Raw genomic sequence first — 19,685 nt, 5'->3', positions numbered from 1 at the left:
ATATCATCTCTTGGGTTTCTCTGAGTGGGTCAGAGCAAGGGGATTAACTCATAGTCCTGTAGCAAAGGCAAGAATCTTTCTCTTGTTCAGCATGGTGTCAGACATAGCGTTCAATCTGCTTTACAATAGAATGCATTAGATGAAAGAAAAACATTCAGAAGAGAGTGTAATGAGAATGTCAGATGAGAAACAAGGCAAAAAATCAGTGTTATTTTTGTCTAAGCATGAGAAATGGAGGCATGGACATACAAAAAATGGACTATCCAGTATCCCAGTATCCTTCTCATGGTTTCAAAATGCAAACACTAGTCTCTTGAACACACCAGAAGAACTTTGAGAACCAACTTTAAACGCAGTACTCCTGCCAAGTGTGGTCAGGTACCTTTGGAAACCACAACCATAGAAGATGTCAAAAGTCAATATAATCCATACATTTGAAAAGAAACTGGCTGGGTGATGCTTCAGTCATTAATAACACGTGCTGTTTATATGTGCTTTTTTTTTCCTTATATTGAATGTCAGGTGCAGGAATTTTCTGCGCCTTCTCTTAAAGATAAGACTCAACATTTGACTAGAGAAATGAATGGAAGGAAACAGCATATATTTAAAAAATTCACAATTAGTGAAGGGCGTTTGGCTCTTATAGACGGAAAGAGCAAAAACCCTCAGATACTTGCTACTATTGCGTATCTCCAGCACCTTATCTAGTTCTACGAGAAGATAAGTATTTAACAAATGTAGGTCATTGCGGCTGAAGAATTACTCTGCTGAACATGGTTCCACAGACCTGGTTCTCAACTTGGTGCCAATTCCTGTGCCCAGGTAGATGATACATTTGCCCACTTGGTGCAAATGTCCAGCTGGATATTATATTTGCACAGCTTCTGGCTCTGAGGGGAGAATATGTATTCAAGAGAATGAGCCTAATGATTTTCTCTGAGGGGAAGGATGAGTAAAACAGAATTTTTTTTCTCCTTCTAACTAAACAGAAAAGCAACCAAAGACTATTTCTCAGAAAAGGACACAAACACAAAAGGTTCATCCAATGAACTTTGCCTCTTGGTTTCTGCTCACCTCAATACTCTCCTTACCACCAATCAACACAGTTCTTCACTTGCAAAAAGATAATCTCTTAGCAGCTAAGTCTCCTGACTGTCGCTACGTAGGAAAGGAAAAGACCATGAAGATTTCTAGATCACGCCTTTAAAAGATTAAGTAGAGGCAATCCTTTGACCAGCCTATTCTATGTCAGAGAGGAAGCACTTTGGAATATGTGGATGTCTTGACTCAGGCTAGAATGGCTTGTGGGCTTTTGCTTTGAGAATTCTGACTATATATGACTCGCTGTTTCAGAAACAGCATATGACAAGAACATACGAACAAGTTGGAATAATACCATGAGTTAGTGTGACTTCCATTGTTGCTTCATGCTATTGTAATAAAGTAGAGGTTGCAAGAAGAGAAATGCTATTTCACCTAAGCCTTTCTTGTTACTGTCATGACTCACTTTCCTGACTGAAAATCCAAGGGGACTAAGAAAACATCATCTTGGGCTTAACATGAGGTGGATTTGTTTGGAATATGGAAACAAAATAAAGATGGTTGATTTGGCTTTTGGAGGCCAAATGACTTCCTTGGCACTTAAAACATGGTTTCCTTTATAGGCATCCTAATAGTTGGTTTTTGATATGTGATTGTAATTAATCTAAAATGAAGAACCAGTGCATTTCAAAATAAAACATACATGGATAAGAATCTGGTATAACAAACACTGAAACCACAAGTGGAGCTGTTTGCTTGGGAGAGTGCCCCACAGAAACTCACGTCAATGTCTCCTGCCTTCCCATGAACTGGTCCGAAGCAGAGTGTGGAGGTGGAAGAACAACAATTGCCTGCTCTGGGATACTGTAACCACTCTCAGAAATAACAAATGAATGAGAGTAGTATTCTTGCTTCCATCCACATTCATTCATTTCACAAAATTCCTTAGGCTTCTCCTATCAGCACTGAGAGGTAAGCATTCTGCACAAGGTAGCCATCAACCTGACATAGTCTCTGTGCTCAGGGAGACTGGGACCCCTGTAGTGTAATAGAAGCAATTAGTAAACAAACAGTGCAATTTCAGGGAGCGAGAAGTCAATGAAGGAAAATTAAAGCAGAGTTAAAGAGTAAAGGGAGCCAGCTACTTGAGAGGCTGAGGCAGGAGAATGGCATGAATCCAGGAGGCGGCGCTTGCAGTGAGCCGAGATCACGCCACTGCACTCCAGCCTGGGCAACAGAGCGAGACTGTCTCAAAAAAAAAAAAAAAAAAAAAAAAAAAGTGAGGCGGGAAAGGAAAGTTTTAGATAGTCAAGAAGGGCCTTTCTGAGGAGGTACAATTTGAGCAGACACCACAAAGGAAGGCACAAGTCATGTGAGATTCTGATGAGAGTGGCTTTCAGGTTTCAGGAACAGCAAGTGCAAAGTCCCCAAGGCAAGACTAGTGAGTGTTTTCTAGAAACTCCAACAAGCCAGAGTGGCTGGAACAGATTAAACAAGGGAATTGACGATAGGTGAATTTAGCAGAGGCCATACCATACAGGGTCATGTGCACTACAAAATGGAGTTTGAATTTTATTTCAAGTATTAACCAGGGAGAGGTGTGAACATATATTCCATTTACATTTTAAAGGGTAGCTCTTGTGGTGTAGAGCAATGCCATGTGTGAGCTGGTGGGATGAGGGTAGATGATCATAGGCAAGATTTGATGTAGAGAGACCAGTTAGAGGCTATTTGCTTAAGATGGGAGGGGACAGTGGCTTGAACTAGGGTGGAGGATTGGAGTTGATTAGGCTTGAAATGTATTTTGAAGATAGAGCCAACAGGACCTACAGATGAATTAGATGTGAGAGTGTTTGGGAAAAGGGAAGAATCTGAGTTGACTCCTAGGCTTTTTAGGTTTTTAACAGTAAGTTGAAGATAACTATATAGACTTAACTCTTGATTTTCCTCCATTATCAAGAAACACATTAGACTGAAAATTATGTTCATAAAAGTAGACAGGTCGGGGAAGCCAGTTTAGCAATGTTTTTTTGTTGTTGTTGTTGCTGCTGTTGTTATTTTATCTTTTTCTTTTCTTCTGGAGCCATTCACAATCACTAGACTGGTAAAAAGAAAGTAACCAATGTTATCTATTTCCTTATAAGTGTACATGTGACTTCCAGGAGCATATCAGGGGAGTGTATTTAAGAAGTTATTAGTAAGAGAAGAAAGTTCATTCCAAAGGCCAATGACCTAACTGATATTTGCCAGAGGATGAAGCATGGCTTTGGCCATGGATCTTCAATAGTTAAGAAGCTTAAAGACTGGCTGGCCATTCTACCCTGGAATAAACATTGAGAAGTACCAGAAATTTTCCATAGATTTAAAGAAAACAAAATAGGAAGAGGCCACCAACCTTTTCTAATCTAAAACCCAAAGCTTTCATCTCCATTTTCAAAAATAGGATATCAGAATTTTCTGCCTCTGTACTGCTCACAACATTGAGATCAGGAACAACTTTTACTACATTCAACAATTCGTGTGTGTGTGTGTGTGTGTGTGTGTGAGTGCATGTGTGTGTGCATGTGCATGCACATGCGTTGGGCAGGGAGTGGATTTTGGACCCCACCTCTCTTAATCTTGAATATCTGTGGAAGTTAACCTTTCTAGAGAGAAACTGGTCCTCTCATGGGATGCTAAATGAGGATAACAGCTTGACTTCTGCATAAAAATGCTGTGGCCCAAAGAGAAAGAATGATGTTCATGATGACATGGCACAAGGTGAGCCCCCAGAGGGCACACTACCAGAGGATGACATGGATGTCAACATGCAGGCTGATAAAAATGGTTATTTGAGGCTTATATTTGTCTTTTAACTATGGCTTTTCTCAACTATTCCAATGATCAAGATTGACAAACTTAATTGCCTGTGTTTATTTGTTACCCTCTAAGTTAGATATGTTTCTATATGTGTCAGAAAGTCTCTCTCTTAATTTGCATCAGTGACCACAGAGCAGTGCTCACTAGACAAATTGCAACCATAAGATGACACGCAGTCGTGCAGTGAACTCTTAGTCATATCCAAGTTTTCTCAGATATAATGGAGACAAGTGAGACCAAGTTATTGCTGGATTAGATCTCTAATTTTCAGATGTTCATCACTTTGTCTTCAAAATGGAAGTAATTTTTTTTTGACACTCAGTGACTCTTCAAAACCCTGGTAGTTCATGACTACATAAAATACAAGCTTCAAATTGCTAGGGACAAAACTGTCTTTACAAATGGTATTAAAAAGGAAAATAACATAATCCCTACTGTGCTGCTTCACTAGTCCAGGAGGTACAAAACAGTGTCTTTGGCTATTTGAGAACAAGATGAACCATTTTTCAATTCTTTGTCTTTTTTCTTCTATCAGGCAGAGAATACATTCTGAACTCTTTGTGGGTGGATAACAGACTAGGGAGGAATTTGGAATGTATTTAAGAGTCACTACATCCCCCTTATTGGCCCAACACACAACTTCTTGTCCTCAAGTTAAAGCCCAAACCCCTAAATGTGGCTGATAAGGTTACTCCCTAATTTCTACACTAAGCTCCACCCTTGCTGGCTCTCTTCCTTCTTAGCTTTTGTATACAACACTTGTTGTACATAGTCTTCTTGCCTGTAGGCTATCAGTTTTCAGGAAAAAATTTCTTCCTCTAGTCCTTTCTCCCCAATTTTGGGTTATGTGCTCTTTCTGTATGCATCCGCAGGCCCCTATATCATCCCTTCATAATACTCTAAACTATGATTGCCTATTGGCTTGGTGTCTTCTGTTAGACTGGATACTCTGAGAGGGCAAGGCTTCTGTTGGTCTTATTTACCACTATAGCCTCAGTGTCCAGCATACTGCCTGGTATATAAACACCAGCGAAAGACAATAAACAAAACAACAGTAAACAAATAAACCTCTAGTGCTGGGATAGATTTTGATATGCTTTAATATTTGATATGATGTATATGACTATTGCACATATACTACATTAAAGAGAGTGAGAAAAAATTAGGGTGTGTGTGTGTAAAAGCTGAGTGGTTTAAGATACCAACATCCCTGATTACTCAGAAAGTCCTGGAGAGGAAAGAACAGCAAAGCAACAGGTTTAGTTTTTAGTTGTTCAGACGCTACATATACAAATAAGTGAGAATGGTGAGTGTCAGGCACTAGTATTCAAGATTTCAAGAAAGCAATGTAGAGAAACCACAAATGGATGGTGGCAAGGTACTCCTAGCAATGTGTTTGTGTGCATGAATGTATATATTAGAGCAACTATGCATTGTATCAACGTACGCAGGTTATACAAGATGGGAAGAACTTTCAGAATTAGGGCTACTGCCCTTCTGATCAATACATCAAGGGAATTGTTGCTTTCTGGCAAGACACTGGGACCTGCCAATGACCTCTTGCTTCTTAGGCATTCCCCTCATTGGTCTTTTACCTTTCTCAAATCTTCCTTAGGACCTATCACTGCATTACTCAGTACATGGCAGTATGGAGGTCACCAGGAAACTTAAGGTTCCTGCTCACCAAAAGCTAACAATTCAGTTAGCATGGAGACATCTGGTAAATAGTATATACATGAAACAGATGATAAGATCCAAGGGATTCATCAAGGGAACTTGATTTTGTGAACTGTGAGAGGCAGAGGAGAGGCTTCCTGCATTGAGAACTAAACTGAGCTCCAAAGGCTGGGTAACACTTGGTTAAGGATAGGAAGAAAAAGGAAGTTTTTATATAGAAACAAAGCCTGAATTAAGACACGGAAAAAAGGAAACTAAGTCATAAGTCAGACTGGTTTGAGTAGAGCTAAAGAACTTTACAGAATTGCAAAGCCATTGAGTTGAAAATGGTTGCTGTCTTTGACCCTTTAGCATCCAGGCAAGCAACATTACATTCCCAATGATCAATTAGAAAATGATACCTGTGAGACTACAAAATTAGTCTCAACAAATTTTTTAAATTGTAATCATATCAAGTATCTTCTCAGGCTATGATGGAATAAAACAAGAATTCAATACCAGAAAGAACTTTGGAAACCATACAAATACATGGAAATTAAACAACGTGCTCCTGGATGACCACTGGGCCAAAGAGAAAATTAAGATGAAAATTAAAAATTGTCTTGAAACAAATGAAAATGAAAATACAACATCCCTATATTAGTCTGTTTTCATGCTGCTGTTAAAGACGTACCTGAGACTGGGCAATTTACAAAAGAAAGAGGTTTAATTGGACTTACAGTTCCATGTGGCTGAGGAAGCCTCACAATCATGGCAGAAAGTAAGGAGGAGCAAGTCCCATCTTACATGGATGGCAGAAGGCAAAGAGAATGAGGAAGATGCAAAAGCAGAACCCCCTGATAAAACCATCAGGTCTCATGAGACTTATTCACTACCAAGAGAACAGTATGAGGGAAACAAACCCCAATGATTCAGTTATCCCCAACAGTTCCCTCCCACAACACATGGGAATTATGGGAATACAATTCAAGATGAGATTTGGGTGAGGACACAGAGCCAAACCATATAATTCCACCCCTGGCCCATGCCAAATCTCATGTCCTCACATTTCAAAACCAACCATGCCTTCCTAACAGTTGCCCAAAGTCTTAACTCATTTCAGCATTAACTCAAAAGTCCACCGTCCAAAGTCTTGTCTGAGACAAGGCAGGTCTCTTCCACATATGAGCCTGTAAAATCAAAAGCAAGCTACTTATTTCCCATATACAATGGGGATATAGACACTGGGTAAATATAACCATTCCAAATGGGAGGAATTGGCCAAAACAAAGGGGCTACAGGGCACATGCAATTTCAAAATCCAGTTGTGCAGTCAAATCTTTAAGCTCCAAAATGATCTCCTTTGACTCCATGTCTCATACCCAGGTCACACTGATGCAAGAGGTGGGTTCCCATGGTCTTGGGCAGCTCCACTCCTGTGGCTTTGCAGGGTACAGCCTGCCTCCTGGTTGCTTTCATGGGCTGGCATTGAGCATATGTGGCTTTTCCAGGCACACAGTGCAAGCTATTGGTGGATCTACCATTCTGGGGTCTGGAGGACAGTGACCCTCTTCTCACAGCTCCACTAGACAGTGTCCCAGTAGAGACTCTGTGTGGGCTCTCCGACCCCACATTTCCCTTTTGCATTGCTCTAGTAGAGGTTCTTCATGAGAGCTGTGCCCCTGCAGCAAACTTCTGCCTGGGTATCCAGGCATTTCCACACATCTTCTGAAATCTAGACAGATGTTCCCAAACCTCAATTCTTGACTTCTGTGTACGCGCAGGCTCAACACCACATGGAAGCTGCCAAGGCTTAGGGCTTGCACCATCTGAAGCCATGGCCAGAGCTTCAGGCCCCTTTCAGCCATTCCTTGAGTGGCTGGGACGCAGGGCATCAAGTCCCTAGGCTGCACACAGCACAGGGACCCTGGGCCAGGCCCTGGAGACCACTTTTTCCTCCTAGGCCGTGGGGCCTGTGACTGGAGGGACTGCTCTGAAGACCTCTGACATGCACTGGAGACATTTTCCCCGTTGTCTTGGGAATTAACATTTGGCTCCTTGTTACTTATGCAAATTTATGCAGCCAGCTTGAATTTCTCCCCAGAAAATGAGATTTTCTCTTCTAATGCATTGCCAGGCTGCAAATTTTTCAAACTTTTATGCTCTGTTTTCTTTTTAAAACTGAATGCTTTTAACAGCATCCAAGTCACTTCCTGAATGCTTTGCTGCTCTGAAATTTCTTCTGCTAGATACCCTAAATCAGCTCTCTCAAGTTCGAAGTTCCACAGATCTCTAGGGCAGAGGCAAAATGCCACCACTACCTTTGCTAAAACGTAACAAGAGTCACCTTTGCTCCAGTTCCCAACAAGTTCCTCATTTCCACCTGAGACCACCTCAGCCTTGACTTTATTGTCTGTATCTCTATCAGCATTTTGGGCAAAGCCATTCAACAAGTCTCTAGGAAATTCCAAATGTTTCCACATTTTCCTGTCTTCTTCTGAGCTCTCCAAACTGTTCCAACCCCTGTCTGTTACCCAGTCCCAAAGTTGCTTCCACATTTTCAGGTATCTACTGTAGCACCCTACACTACTGGTACCAATTTCCTTTATTAGTCTGTTTTTATGCTACTGTTAAAGACATACCCGAGACTGGGCAATTTACAAAAGAAAGAGATTTAATTGGACTTACAGTTACATGTGGTTGGGGAAGTCTTACAATCATGGCGGAATGTAAGGAGGAGCAACTCCCGTTTTACATGGATGGCAGCAGGCAAAGAGAATGAGGAAGACACAAAGGTGAAAACCCCTGATAAAAACCCTCAGGTCTCATGAGACTTATGCACTACCAAGACAACAGTATGGGGGAAACCATCCCGATGATTCAATTATCTCCCAACAGATCCCTCCCACAACACGTAGGAATTATGGGAATACAATTCAAGATGAGATTTGGGTGCAGACACACAGCCAAACCTGTGGAATACAGCAAAAGCAGTGCTAAAAGGGAAGTTTGTAGCAATAAATGCATATATCAAAAAAGTAGAAAGATTACAAATAAACAATCTAAAAACATACCTCAAAGAACTAGAAAAGGAGGAACAAACCAAACCCCAGATCAGCAGAAAAAATAAATAATAAAGATATGATTAGAACAAAATGAAATAGAAACTAACAAATATACAAAGAAGCAACAAAACAAAAAGCTGGTTATTTGAACATATAAACGAAGTTGATAAACAGACAATCTACCAAGACTGAATAAGGAAGAAATAAAAAACCTGAATAGACCAATAATGCATAATGAGATGGAATCAGTATTAAAAAGTCTTCCCAAAAGAAAAGCCCAGGACCAGATAGATTCACAGCAAAATTCTACCAAATGTACAGAAAACTAATTCCAATCCTCTGGAAACTGTTCCAAAAAATTGAAGAGGGAATTCTCCCACAGTCATTCCATGAGGCCAGCATCACCCTGATACCCAAACCAGACAAAGTCACAACAACAATAACAACAAAAATAAAACTGCAGGCCAATATCCCTGATAAACATAGACAAAAAATCCTCAATAAAATACCAGCAAACCAAATCCAACAGGACAAGTGCGATTTATACTAGGGAAGCAAGGATGATTCAACATATGCAAATCAATAAATGAGATATATAACATCAAGAGAATGGGGGCAAAAAACCATATGATCATCAGTTAAATAGAAGGAATAAATTCAATGTCTGGTAACAGAATAAGGTGACTATAGTTAAATACAAAACGTATTGTACTTGGTTGTTGGACATCCTAAATACCTTAACTTGATCACTATGCATTCTATACATGTAGCAAAATTTCACATCATATGCCCCATAAATTTGCATAAAAATAAACTAAAATAAAGATAAAAAATAAAGAAAATAAAGTAAAAGAAAAAGTCAAAGTTACTTATGCAAATTACTGAAAGGCCTAGAAAGATCATACATGTATAAAAGTACCTAGAATTCTAGCAATGCTATATCTGAAATAATACATTATGGGTGAAAAGAGTAAGCCTTCCCAATACTCCATAGAGACTAAAAAAGTTGGCATTCCTTATTTGGTAAAGGTGCTTTGACTACTTCTCAAAAATAATTGTTCCTCATATTTTCTGCTGCTGATTCATATACTAGATTGAATACTCTCCAAAGAGACTACACATCCCTTCTTTCTGTGATATTATGAAATATATATTTGGTCTTCCTCCCCATTCCTGGCATACAACTTCTGAAATCCTTGGAATCTTCAAAGTGATAGTGTCTTTTTGTATGCTAATTAGTTGACTGATGGCTGGCAGCCTCTGGCTGCCTGAAAAGAATGAGACTGGCCACTGGAGAGACCAAGACAGGATTAGAGGGTTGATTTTCAGCCTCAACCCCCAAACTCTGAGGGAAGAGGGGCCAAAGAGTAAACTGATTACCAATGGCCAATGATTTAATCAATCATGCCTATAAAAATCCATAAAGGACTCCATAAAAATCCAAAAGGACTGGGTTCAGAGAGCTTCTGGATAGCTGAACACATGGAGGTTCCTGGAGGGTGGTAGGCCTGGAGAGGGCATGGAGGTTCTGTGTCCCTTCCCGTATGCCTTGACCTATACATCTTTTCATTGGTATCCTTTATAATGTCCTTTATAATAAACTAGTAAATGTAAGTGTTTCCCTGAGTTCTGTGAACTGCTCCAGCAAATTAATAGAACCGGAGGAAGGGGCTGTGGAAATCCTGATTTATAGTCAGTTTGTCAGATGTACAGGCAAAATAACCCAGGTCTTGCAACTGGCATCAGAAGTAGGGGGCAGTCCTGTGGAACTGTGTCCTCAACCTGTGGAATCTGACACTCTCTCCAAGTAGAGAGTGTCAGGATAGGTTGCAATTAGAGGACACCCAGCTGGTGTCTACTGCAGAATTGATTGCATGCTTAGTGGGTTGGGGGAAAATCCCCACACATTTGGTCACAGAAGCGTTTTGTGTTGATTATTGTTGAGTGAGAGAACAGAAAAAACACTTTGTTTTTTTTTGTTATATTTACACTTTCTTTTCAGTCTTTTCTGGCTCAGCCATGGGCTCATAGGAAGCCCCTCATAAGCCTCTCTGCTGTGGTCAATCCACAGGCCTCCTTCAGCTCTATTACCTGAACGACAAAGCGCAATGTTTGTGGCCTTCTTCAGAATGAAGAGAGGCAGCTGACATTCTCTTGTAAAAGATAAGCAAACACAAACTCAGAGGATTTATTCTTGGAACTGTAAGATTTCTGCATTTCAAAAAGAGACTCCCATCAATATTTTTGTTTTCTCTGGTCTAACAGACATACTATGAAACTCAATGAATTAACATTTCCAAAGACGCTGAGTTCCTCTCTTGGGAAGCCACTGTCATAAAGTACCACTGGCTCATTCAACATGCCATAGTAAAACACCACTTCCCGTAATAAGTTAGATCAACATTAGGTGATGTGGTGTGCTGCTTAAATCACTGAAATAATGTGTCATTCAGATAATATTTCAAAATAAAAATGGAACCTTGTTAGATTGAGAGAACTTGCATTTATTTTATGATGGTAAGGATCAAAGAACTTGACGCTAACTGGGTAGATGTGGTGGACCTTTCCTGACTTCTGACAGTGACTCAGCCCATTTTTTTTTAGCATGTGAAAGCTAAGTAAATGATGAATCAATGCCCGCAAGCAGGAAAAGATGCCAGTTTCCCACTAAAAATCGCAGAGTGTGATAAACCTATTTCCGTTAAGAAAACTGCTGGAGTTTTTACTGGGGGATTTCCCAGGCAAACAGAGGCAAAGATATACAAACCAAAAGCGGAAGGTAAGCACATTTCCTCTTAGTGTTTTTATGCCGGACACTAATGCAAACCTGGTGAATAAGTCAGGGCTGTTTCAAGTCATCTTCCTTTCCAAACCTGATTGGAAGAGAGAACCTGCCATACTCACACTTGCCCACTCCAGCTGGGAAGGCAAAGGATGGGGCACACGTCCAGTAGGGGAGAATATAGCAGCAAGGCAAAACCACAAAGTGCAAATGTCCATTTCATTCTCCCATCATATAAAGTACCTCCTTCCTCTCCATTTCCCCTTCCATGATTATTTACATTATCAACCCCTATGATCATTTAACAACATCCTCTGACTTCCAAACTGAATCACTCAGCTATGCCAAAGCTGCCTGTCTTTATGTTAGTATCCACAGCTATGAAAGGCCTGTTTCATGCCATATAACTTACTAGGCACTTTATCTACTTAGTTTATTTAATCCTAATTCCCCATAAGGTGCAATCTAAATCTCAAAAAAGCTAAGAAACACCACATCATCTATGTGGTATTCCCACCAAAAATATTTACAATGAATCTGTTTAGGATAAAACAATTACACAAATCCAAACCATGGAACCCTGGAACACTGTGTAAAATAAATGTCCCGAGTTCTTCAAAACTGTCAATGTTCTGAAAGACAATAATAATAACAATAAAAAGCTGGAGATCTTCATTAGAGTCAAGAAGATGAAAAAGAAATAAAAATTAAATGCACTGTGAGATCCCTATTAGATCCCTGAATCACAAAAAGGAAAACAAACAAAAATCTCCAGCTATAGAAAACATTATTCACAAAATTTGGGAAATCTGAATAGCAAGTAACCATTAGAGAATAGTATTATATCAATGTTAAATTTCCTGAGTATAATTATTATATTGGGTTTATGTAGGACAATGTCCTTCTTAGGAGATCCCTACTGAAGTAATTAGCAGTAAAGCTCAGTGATATCTGCAACCATCTGTCAAATGATTCTGCAACAATAGGCAGGAAAACAAAGAATCACCAAAGTCAGAGAGAGAGAGAGAAAGAGAGAAAGAAAGAGAAGGAAGGAAGGGAGGAAGGAAGGAAGGAAAGAAAGGCAAAATATTGACAATGGGTGAATATGAGTGCCGGGTACATGCATGGGTATTCATTGTACTATTCTTGCCATTCTTTATATGTTACAAACTTTCAAGAGGAGGAATAAAAAATACAAAATGTTAAAAAAAAGACAAACACACAAACCTCAAGCAGCAGGAGCAGCTAAGGAACTTGCCCACAGCCAAACAGTTAGCAACTGTCAGAACTGAGATGCAAATTTCAGGCATTTGGGTTGTGATATTGTTATCTTTGACTCTGATAATAATTAAAATCTTTTTCTACATGTATTCTTTAAAGGTTGTGTACAAAAAGGAGACTCAATTATTGTTTTTGTCTTATATTCTTGTTAAGAGTTGTTAGGACTATAGATAAGGAGGTGCAGTGAAGGGAGCTTCCGATTGATCATTCCTGAGCTTCACAACATTGTGGAGTAAGATTCTCAGCCAGGCAGAATGAAGCGAGATGATGAAAAGTCCTTGGCTAATATCATTTAGAACCAAACAGAAAGCTATATAAAATGCATTTTTTTAAAAAAAATCTTAATTTATAGGAATATATCAGATAAGTGGAAGAAAAGATTTTCTGTCTGCAATGTCTGTGAACTTAATGGATGGTTATCATTTGCGCTGCTTTGCTGACAGATCTTGTGGGAGGAGGCTAATGATTTGTTTACACTTTACCTTGTGCATAGAACTGTTTTTAAAAAGTCCAGCATCTTCTGATTCATATTTCTAATTGCCAATCAGACATATCCACATGGATCTTTTATAATCACCTAAAGTTCAAACTCCTAAAGTCAGTTTATTATTCCCTCTTCTTCCCCTTCTCCTCCACTCAATATTGTTTTTTCCTCCACACTACCACACTCTTTTTGTATTTTTCAGTTTCTATTAATGGCACAATCTTGGTATCTAGGGGTAAAACTTATAAATGAATTTTGGTCCCTCCTCTTTGTGCCACATATATATTAATGATTAGTAATTCTGCCTCCTAAATAATTGCTCTTGAATAAATTCTCCATCCTCACTGCTTTGCCTTGCTTCAAGTAACCATATTGCTCACAAGGCCTCCTGCAATATTCTTCTCCTTGTTTTTCCCATCTCTCCTTCCAGGTTCAGTTACTCAACTATCTTGCCACCTGAATTCTTTTGCTGTAATGTCAATCTGATTGCGTTTCTCTCTCAACAAAGAGCCTATAATGGTTCTTCACTCCTAGCAGGATAAGGGGCAAATTCCTTAGCATCAAATACACAATTCCACATAAGCCAACCTAATATTATCTGACTTCATCAGCCATGTATGCCTGGATGCTGTCATCCCAAGCTACTGAGACCTTCCCTGACGGTGTCCTTTCTGTTCCTCACATCTTGGATATGTTCTTCTTGCCGCCTGGGATGCTGTGCCCCATTGAGGCATCCAGAAAAGCCTTAGTCTTCCTTCAATGCCTACATCACTGTGTCTTTCTTTCCCTCACCCCCTGAGACAGATTTAGAGACATCCTCTTTAGGCTCCTGTGGGATCTCTATTACATCATTTAACCAAACAGCCTTATTATACTTCATTTGAATGCCTGTCCTCACCATTCAAACTCATAAGGGCAGGAGCATATTTTAATAACTTTTTGGACTCCAGCATCCAACACAGTGTCTGACACATAGAAGGTATTCAACAGACATTCATTAAACAAAATAATATTACTAAAGGAAGAAAGTCATAAACAATAAAATATATATGGTTTATCGGAATTAAAACCACATATTACCAAACTCATAGGTCAGGCCAACAATAATGGAACCAGAGATTGCTGGTGAAATCAAAGTTACAAAACTTTTATTCCTGCTGCCTATTCAACCCATTATTTTGTTCAACAATTTCCAGAACTTCTTTCTCCTCTGGATGTCTGGGAGTAACCAGGTAGGTCAACTCAAGCCAGATGACAAGTGGAGAGAGGTGACAAGAGGTGTGTTGGACAGCTCGGAGAGGACTGAAGCATCCAACCTCCTTCCAAAGCTACCTGTACTGATGCAGCCATACACTTGCCCTTGGGCAAGAGAAGTTCATTACAGCCTGCTCCACAAAAAGGGGAAGGAGATGGAGAAGCAAGAGATGCAGACTCTTATTTTGGTTTGTGGTACACAGAAGCACACAAGAGATTGGGAAACAGAAGTATGAAGGGCCTCGAAAGGCCTCTGGGGCCAATAAAGAATTCAGGAGTAAAAATATCATGAAGATAATGGTTGTTTAAAAATTTTCTCCCAGAAGTCCTTTATGAGACAGATATTAATATAAAGTATTCAATGAGCAGCCTATATAAAATCCTGTGCCTTAACAATACTGATTTATGTGGCGAGGGCACCATCTGACATCGGGAAGTGTTTCGACCTGCATATACATTACCTTAAAATTGGGTCTCTGAAACAGACCGATGAAAGGGAGAAAGACAGGGAAATTCTGGTGTGTTTCCAGCATCTGAAACTTCGGCTGGCTATTGCCAGTATCATTTCATTTGTTTTCCCATGGAAAAATGAAACAGATAATGAGATATTTGGTCCACGTGCTTTGTGTATGTACTTTTAAAATGTCACCTTTGGGTAACTCAACCCACCAACAGATTATTAATAAAATTCAGCAACTGTCAAAGCACTTCTCTGTGAAGGGAGGTTTGGCGGCAACACCTATTAGGAGAGAGAGACAGATGGCCTTACCTCTCAGCTCCTGCGTCCACAGCTGTGAGTGGAGGTAACTGGGAGGAGGGGTTGTGGGGGCTCCCCTGTACATTATGTCCTGGAGAAGGGTGACTGACAGGATGTGGGGGTGGTACGGCCCCAGCAGCTGTTCCACTTCGGCTTGAATAATTGCTGGAGAAAATGGGAGCTGAAATCAAGGGAGAACAAACATGAGACCGTGCCCCAAAGGAAGCCCACATTTTTTAAATACCGAAGCCTGACAGCAAGCATATTTGAGGGGCTTGTTTGTTTTTCTCTCAGTGGTTTTCAGGGAACAGTTCTCCCCTTCTTGGGTACACACAGCTTTTATTTTCATGGTGGAACAGGTTCCTCCGGAGCTCACGTTTGGCTCGCTTCAGGCTGATGTTCACGGTCTGTCTCCTAAGTGCTGCCATGCCCTGCCAGTTCCCTGTCTGGACACTGTATAATTAGTCAATCTTGTACTGTTTGCGTCTGTGCCAAGGTCTCTGTATTAGCACTTTTCAGTCACAGGGGATGAGAGTCAGGTAACAGAATATTTGGTCAGCTGATTGAGAAGGGCACAGCACAGGCCTTCGTCCTCTTCTCACTGCTGCAGTGAGCCACGGTAGGTCTGCTGGGGTCCCTCTCTGTCACTGCTAAATCAATGTAATGAGAACTGGAGCTTCCCTGATCCTAGCATGAACATAGGATCCTGCACCCTTTTAACTTTAGAGTCTAACTAACCCAGGGAATTTTCCTGATGGTGTGATGAATATACTTGGCCTTCATCAAAGGAGTCTCTCAAACTACGAAAACACAGCTTTGGGATCTTCCCCCACTGTTGCCTGTTATGACACAGAGAGTGAGTTACAGTCCCATTCGTATGGGCAGCCTAGCCTTCGAGAACGGTATGTGACCTCAAACGTGAATATGTGCCCATTTAGATCAGCTAATTGGTACGATGTCACAGAAGAAACTGGGGCTTGTCACTTTCACAGTCTATCAGAAAGGTTCCCTCAGTGTCTGGGACCTACTCCGTAGACATCTCATTATGCTGCAATCATAGCAGCAGCATTAGGCTGATTCTCTTTAACTTCCTTCTTTGTACAAAGCTATGCTGAGCTCCATACCCATTTCTGTTCTTTTTGAACTTACTCTACTAATATCAAAGAATAAATGGATTTTTTAAAAAAATAAATCAGGTTCAGGATTAAGAAAGAGAAGCCACATTATAGAAAAGATTTGAGGGTTTAAAAGTTCAGGGAGTTGTATTTTTATACCAGTACCACTTTTCCCCAACCTCTCCAGGATAGAATAAGTACCCCAGATGACCTAGCCCCCAAAAGCTTAATCCAATGGAACAAGAGTTCAGGTATTTCAAGGAACATGTGAAGAGGCAGAATTACCATCTTCCCGCTCAAAAAGCTACTGACAAGGGTGTGATCTGATTTGAAGGGTTTATTTCTGGTAAATCAGCATTCTGTCAGGTTAACTCTTGTCCTCAGAAGCCTGTACCTACCACAGTCCTCCAAAGAGGTGGTGAGGCCTGAAAATGCTTACCAGTTCAGAAAGGCAAGGCTGAGCTTCTGTTGTGTGCGTCAGCTTCCATACAAGTTGCATATTTGCAAACTCACTAGAGTCACCTTATGAATCACTAACCTCATTTATGCTCAGCTAGCTCAGGGAACCACAATTCTGCTTGTATTCCAAATAATAATTTTACCCAGGGGAGAAGGCTGTTTGGATTGACTGTGGCAATAGTTTCAAAACTGGTGTTTGTCAGCATGGAGCTTGGTGTTTTATATACTATTCCAAAATCTAATGGAATAATAAAGGTCATAGAGATACTATGAAAACACAGCTAACTTTTTTTTTCTGCCTCAGTGTAGAAATGTGAGTTCTCCTATTTATTTTGTTGTAGTTGCTGAATGCACCCAGTATTTATTTTTCCCCAGAGGTTTTTTTGTATGTATGTGCATGTGTTCATCACAAGGGAAGCATTGCCCCTGCTGTTTACAACCCAATGGGCAACAAGGAAACTTGGTGTGCACACTCTGCGCTCTACTCTATGGTCCAACAGAAAGTGTGCTGCTTCTCAGAGGTCTATATTAGCTATACTTGGCATTAGCTACAATGACATAGGCTGGGAAATTGGGGATTGTTTGTAGCCTGCCACTTGCCCAGAGTTAAGCCTGGTTTAGGACCTCTCTTTCATCCCATTTAACAGCCAGGAAAAACCATCCATCATCCACCTGCCCATCATCCATCTGTTCACCCATCTATCATTCAGCCATTATTTTTATATTCCTTATTGATAAGTGTCTATTACGTACTTGATACTCTACTATATGTGGGTTCCTGCCCTTGGGGAAACTGTAATTTAATGAAGGGAGCAGACTTCTATATATCGATTTTACCAAAATACCAAGACTTATTAGTATAAATCATTGGACAGTGTTAAAAGCACTTTAATGCACTCATTTGTGGCCCCACAGTGCATCCTAAGCTCTGGCCAAACCAGACAACTGACCACACTCAAATGTATTATGACAATTTATACTACTGAGCTTTTTTCTGTGATGTCCTCTAGCTTTTTCTACTTACTTCATTACATTTGCTCTATATGCAGAGTTAACTGTGTTCTTTTTATTCTTCTCTTAGCAGGCAATTATTCCACAAATATGTATGGGGTACCTATCATTTGGCAGACATGAAGCTAGGTCCTGGGACAGGAAACAAGACATCCTTGGTGCCTGGTATCTCCAAACAGCATCAGTTCATGTTCATTGAGTAAACAAAGATGAACAAGATATAAATGCCCATGGAATCTCGGGGCTCAGTGACTAGGACAGGGACAGAAAGGAACATTTATCCACCAACTCCTATTCTTCATTTGTTGATGGTTGCCCCATCGGTCAAGATTAATTTGCTCACACTTTGAGGGGCACATGTACCAGAGTCGCTAAATGTTCTCACAGATACCCAACATCAGGGTATCAGAGAAGCCTCAGGGAAGAAAGCCAGAGGGATATGGTGCAGTTGAGGAGAGGTGCTACCATGCTACGGCTGGTGCATTAGCTGGCTGCATTAGCAAAGGCCACTAGAAACAGGTGGTGAAGGGGATGCTAGGTGGGGCACACGAGGTGTCAGGTATAGGGCTGAGGGCTCCAGAATATGCCCTCCAGCTGTGTTGGTTTGACTGACTGCCAGTCAAGCCCATGTCAACTGGTGTTGACTAACCACCAGTCAAGCCCCCATCCATAGCCCTTCCCTTGAATGCTATGGCTGGTGAAGGGGACAGAAATGGGCAGTGGTCCTCTTTTACGGCCCCATGAGAACAAGAAAGGGAGGGCTTTAGGGTTCAATTTAAAATCTGGATTTGGAAAATGTACTTCTTATCTAGGGTGGAGGAAATCACTTCTCTGGAAAACAAGGTCTATGACTTGCCTTTATTTTCTATAGTATAGGAAAATCTTACTTCTGGTGAGAAGGTGAGATTACAACCTAGTAGAAGCCTGTAAGTCAGTGTCTACATGACAGCACTTTGCATGCCAAGTCCAGGCCATGACTGCTCATTGTAGACGTTGCTTGTGACCAAGATGATGACCAGAAATTTGGAGGAAGTAACAACAGACACAAGCATGCTTTCCAACATTTATCCAATCCCCATCTCACATACCCTTCAAAAAAAATGGACAACACTCTGGAGTCAGAGAGCTGTGGCTTCAACAGAATTGTCCTTGGTCTCTGCCAATGATCCACTGTGGCATAGGAAATGCTCTTTTACTTACCCTGACTTCTAGGAATTTCTGACCATATCACAGTCACGCATCCAGAATTCAATCTTTATTACTACAGTCTAGGAATATTCTTTTATGCATTCATTCTTCCAAACACAATTTTCCAGCACCTACTCTGCACCAGGCAGGTGCTAATCTCTATTAATGTTTTAAGTCTGAATATCTGCCGACTTCATACAGACTTTCCCACCACAACATATGGTTCCAGACAAATGTTCAGGTTTTGCCAAGTGATTTTTAACCTCAGGAAGAAAATCTCCACCTTAGAGTAAAACTGTAATGTCATTCGCAAAAGGAAAAACTTCCTTCCATACACATTCAAAATAATTTTCCAAACTCAACCAATAGGGCACACAATGTGGCCTATCGATCAAAACATAAGGAAGAGAGCTGATCCCTCCAGGATACAGGGCAATATTAACAAAACTGTTGTGATCAAATCAGCTGACACACACAGGCTGCCCACAGGAGCAGCCTTCATTGTCTGTGTCAACTCAGGGGTCATTACTGCTTTCAAGGCTGGAAGAGGGCTTCTAAGTGAACTTCCAGATGTACCTGATGACTGGCAGCTGGAACAACTGATTAAGCACAGCAGAGGAACATATTGGAAATTCTTATTGCTTTTGTGATTAAGAGATGGTAGTCTCCCTAAGGAAATAAAATCCTGTTCTTGAAATGAATACGTGAGCCCTGTCTTCAGCAGAGGCCAGGT

The 19,685-nt window shown here is 40.6% G+C and overlaps 1 protein-coding gene across 6 annotated transcripts in view; it reads right to left on the bottom strand.

Annotated features, from left to right (window-relative positions):
• The window catches only part of GLIS3 (GLIS family zinc finger 3), a 548,502-nt gene that overhangs the window by 40,007 nt on the left and 488,810 nt on the right, over window positions 1-19,685 (bottom strand). For all 6 annotated transcript variants that reach the window (XM_055350627.2, XM_055350629.2, XM_031014823.3 and 3 more), the window contains one exon: window positions 15,192-15,360. In XM_055350627.2, coding sequence (XP_055206602.2) covers window positions 15,192-15,360 — 169 coding nt within the window. The remainder of the gene's footprint in view (window positions 1-15,191; window positions 15,361-19,685) is intronic.

The sequence above is a fragment of the Gorilla gorilla genome, chromosome 13, assembly GCF_029281585.2.
Source record: "Gorilla gorilla gorilla isolate KB3781 chromosome 13, NHGRI_mGorGor1-v2.1_pri, whole genome shotgun sequence".
Taxonomy (NCBI): domain Eukaryota; kingdom Metazoa; phylum Chordata; class Mammalia; order Primates; family Hominidae; genus Gorilla; species Gorilla gorilla.
This window is presented reverse-complemented; position numbering and strand designations above follow the sequence as displayed.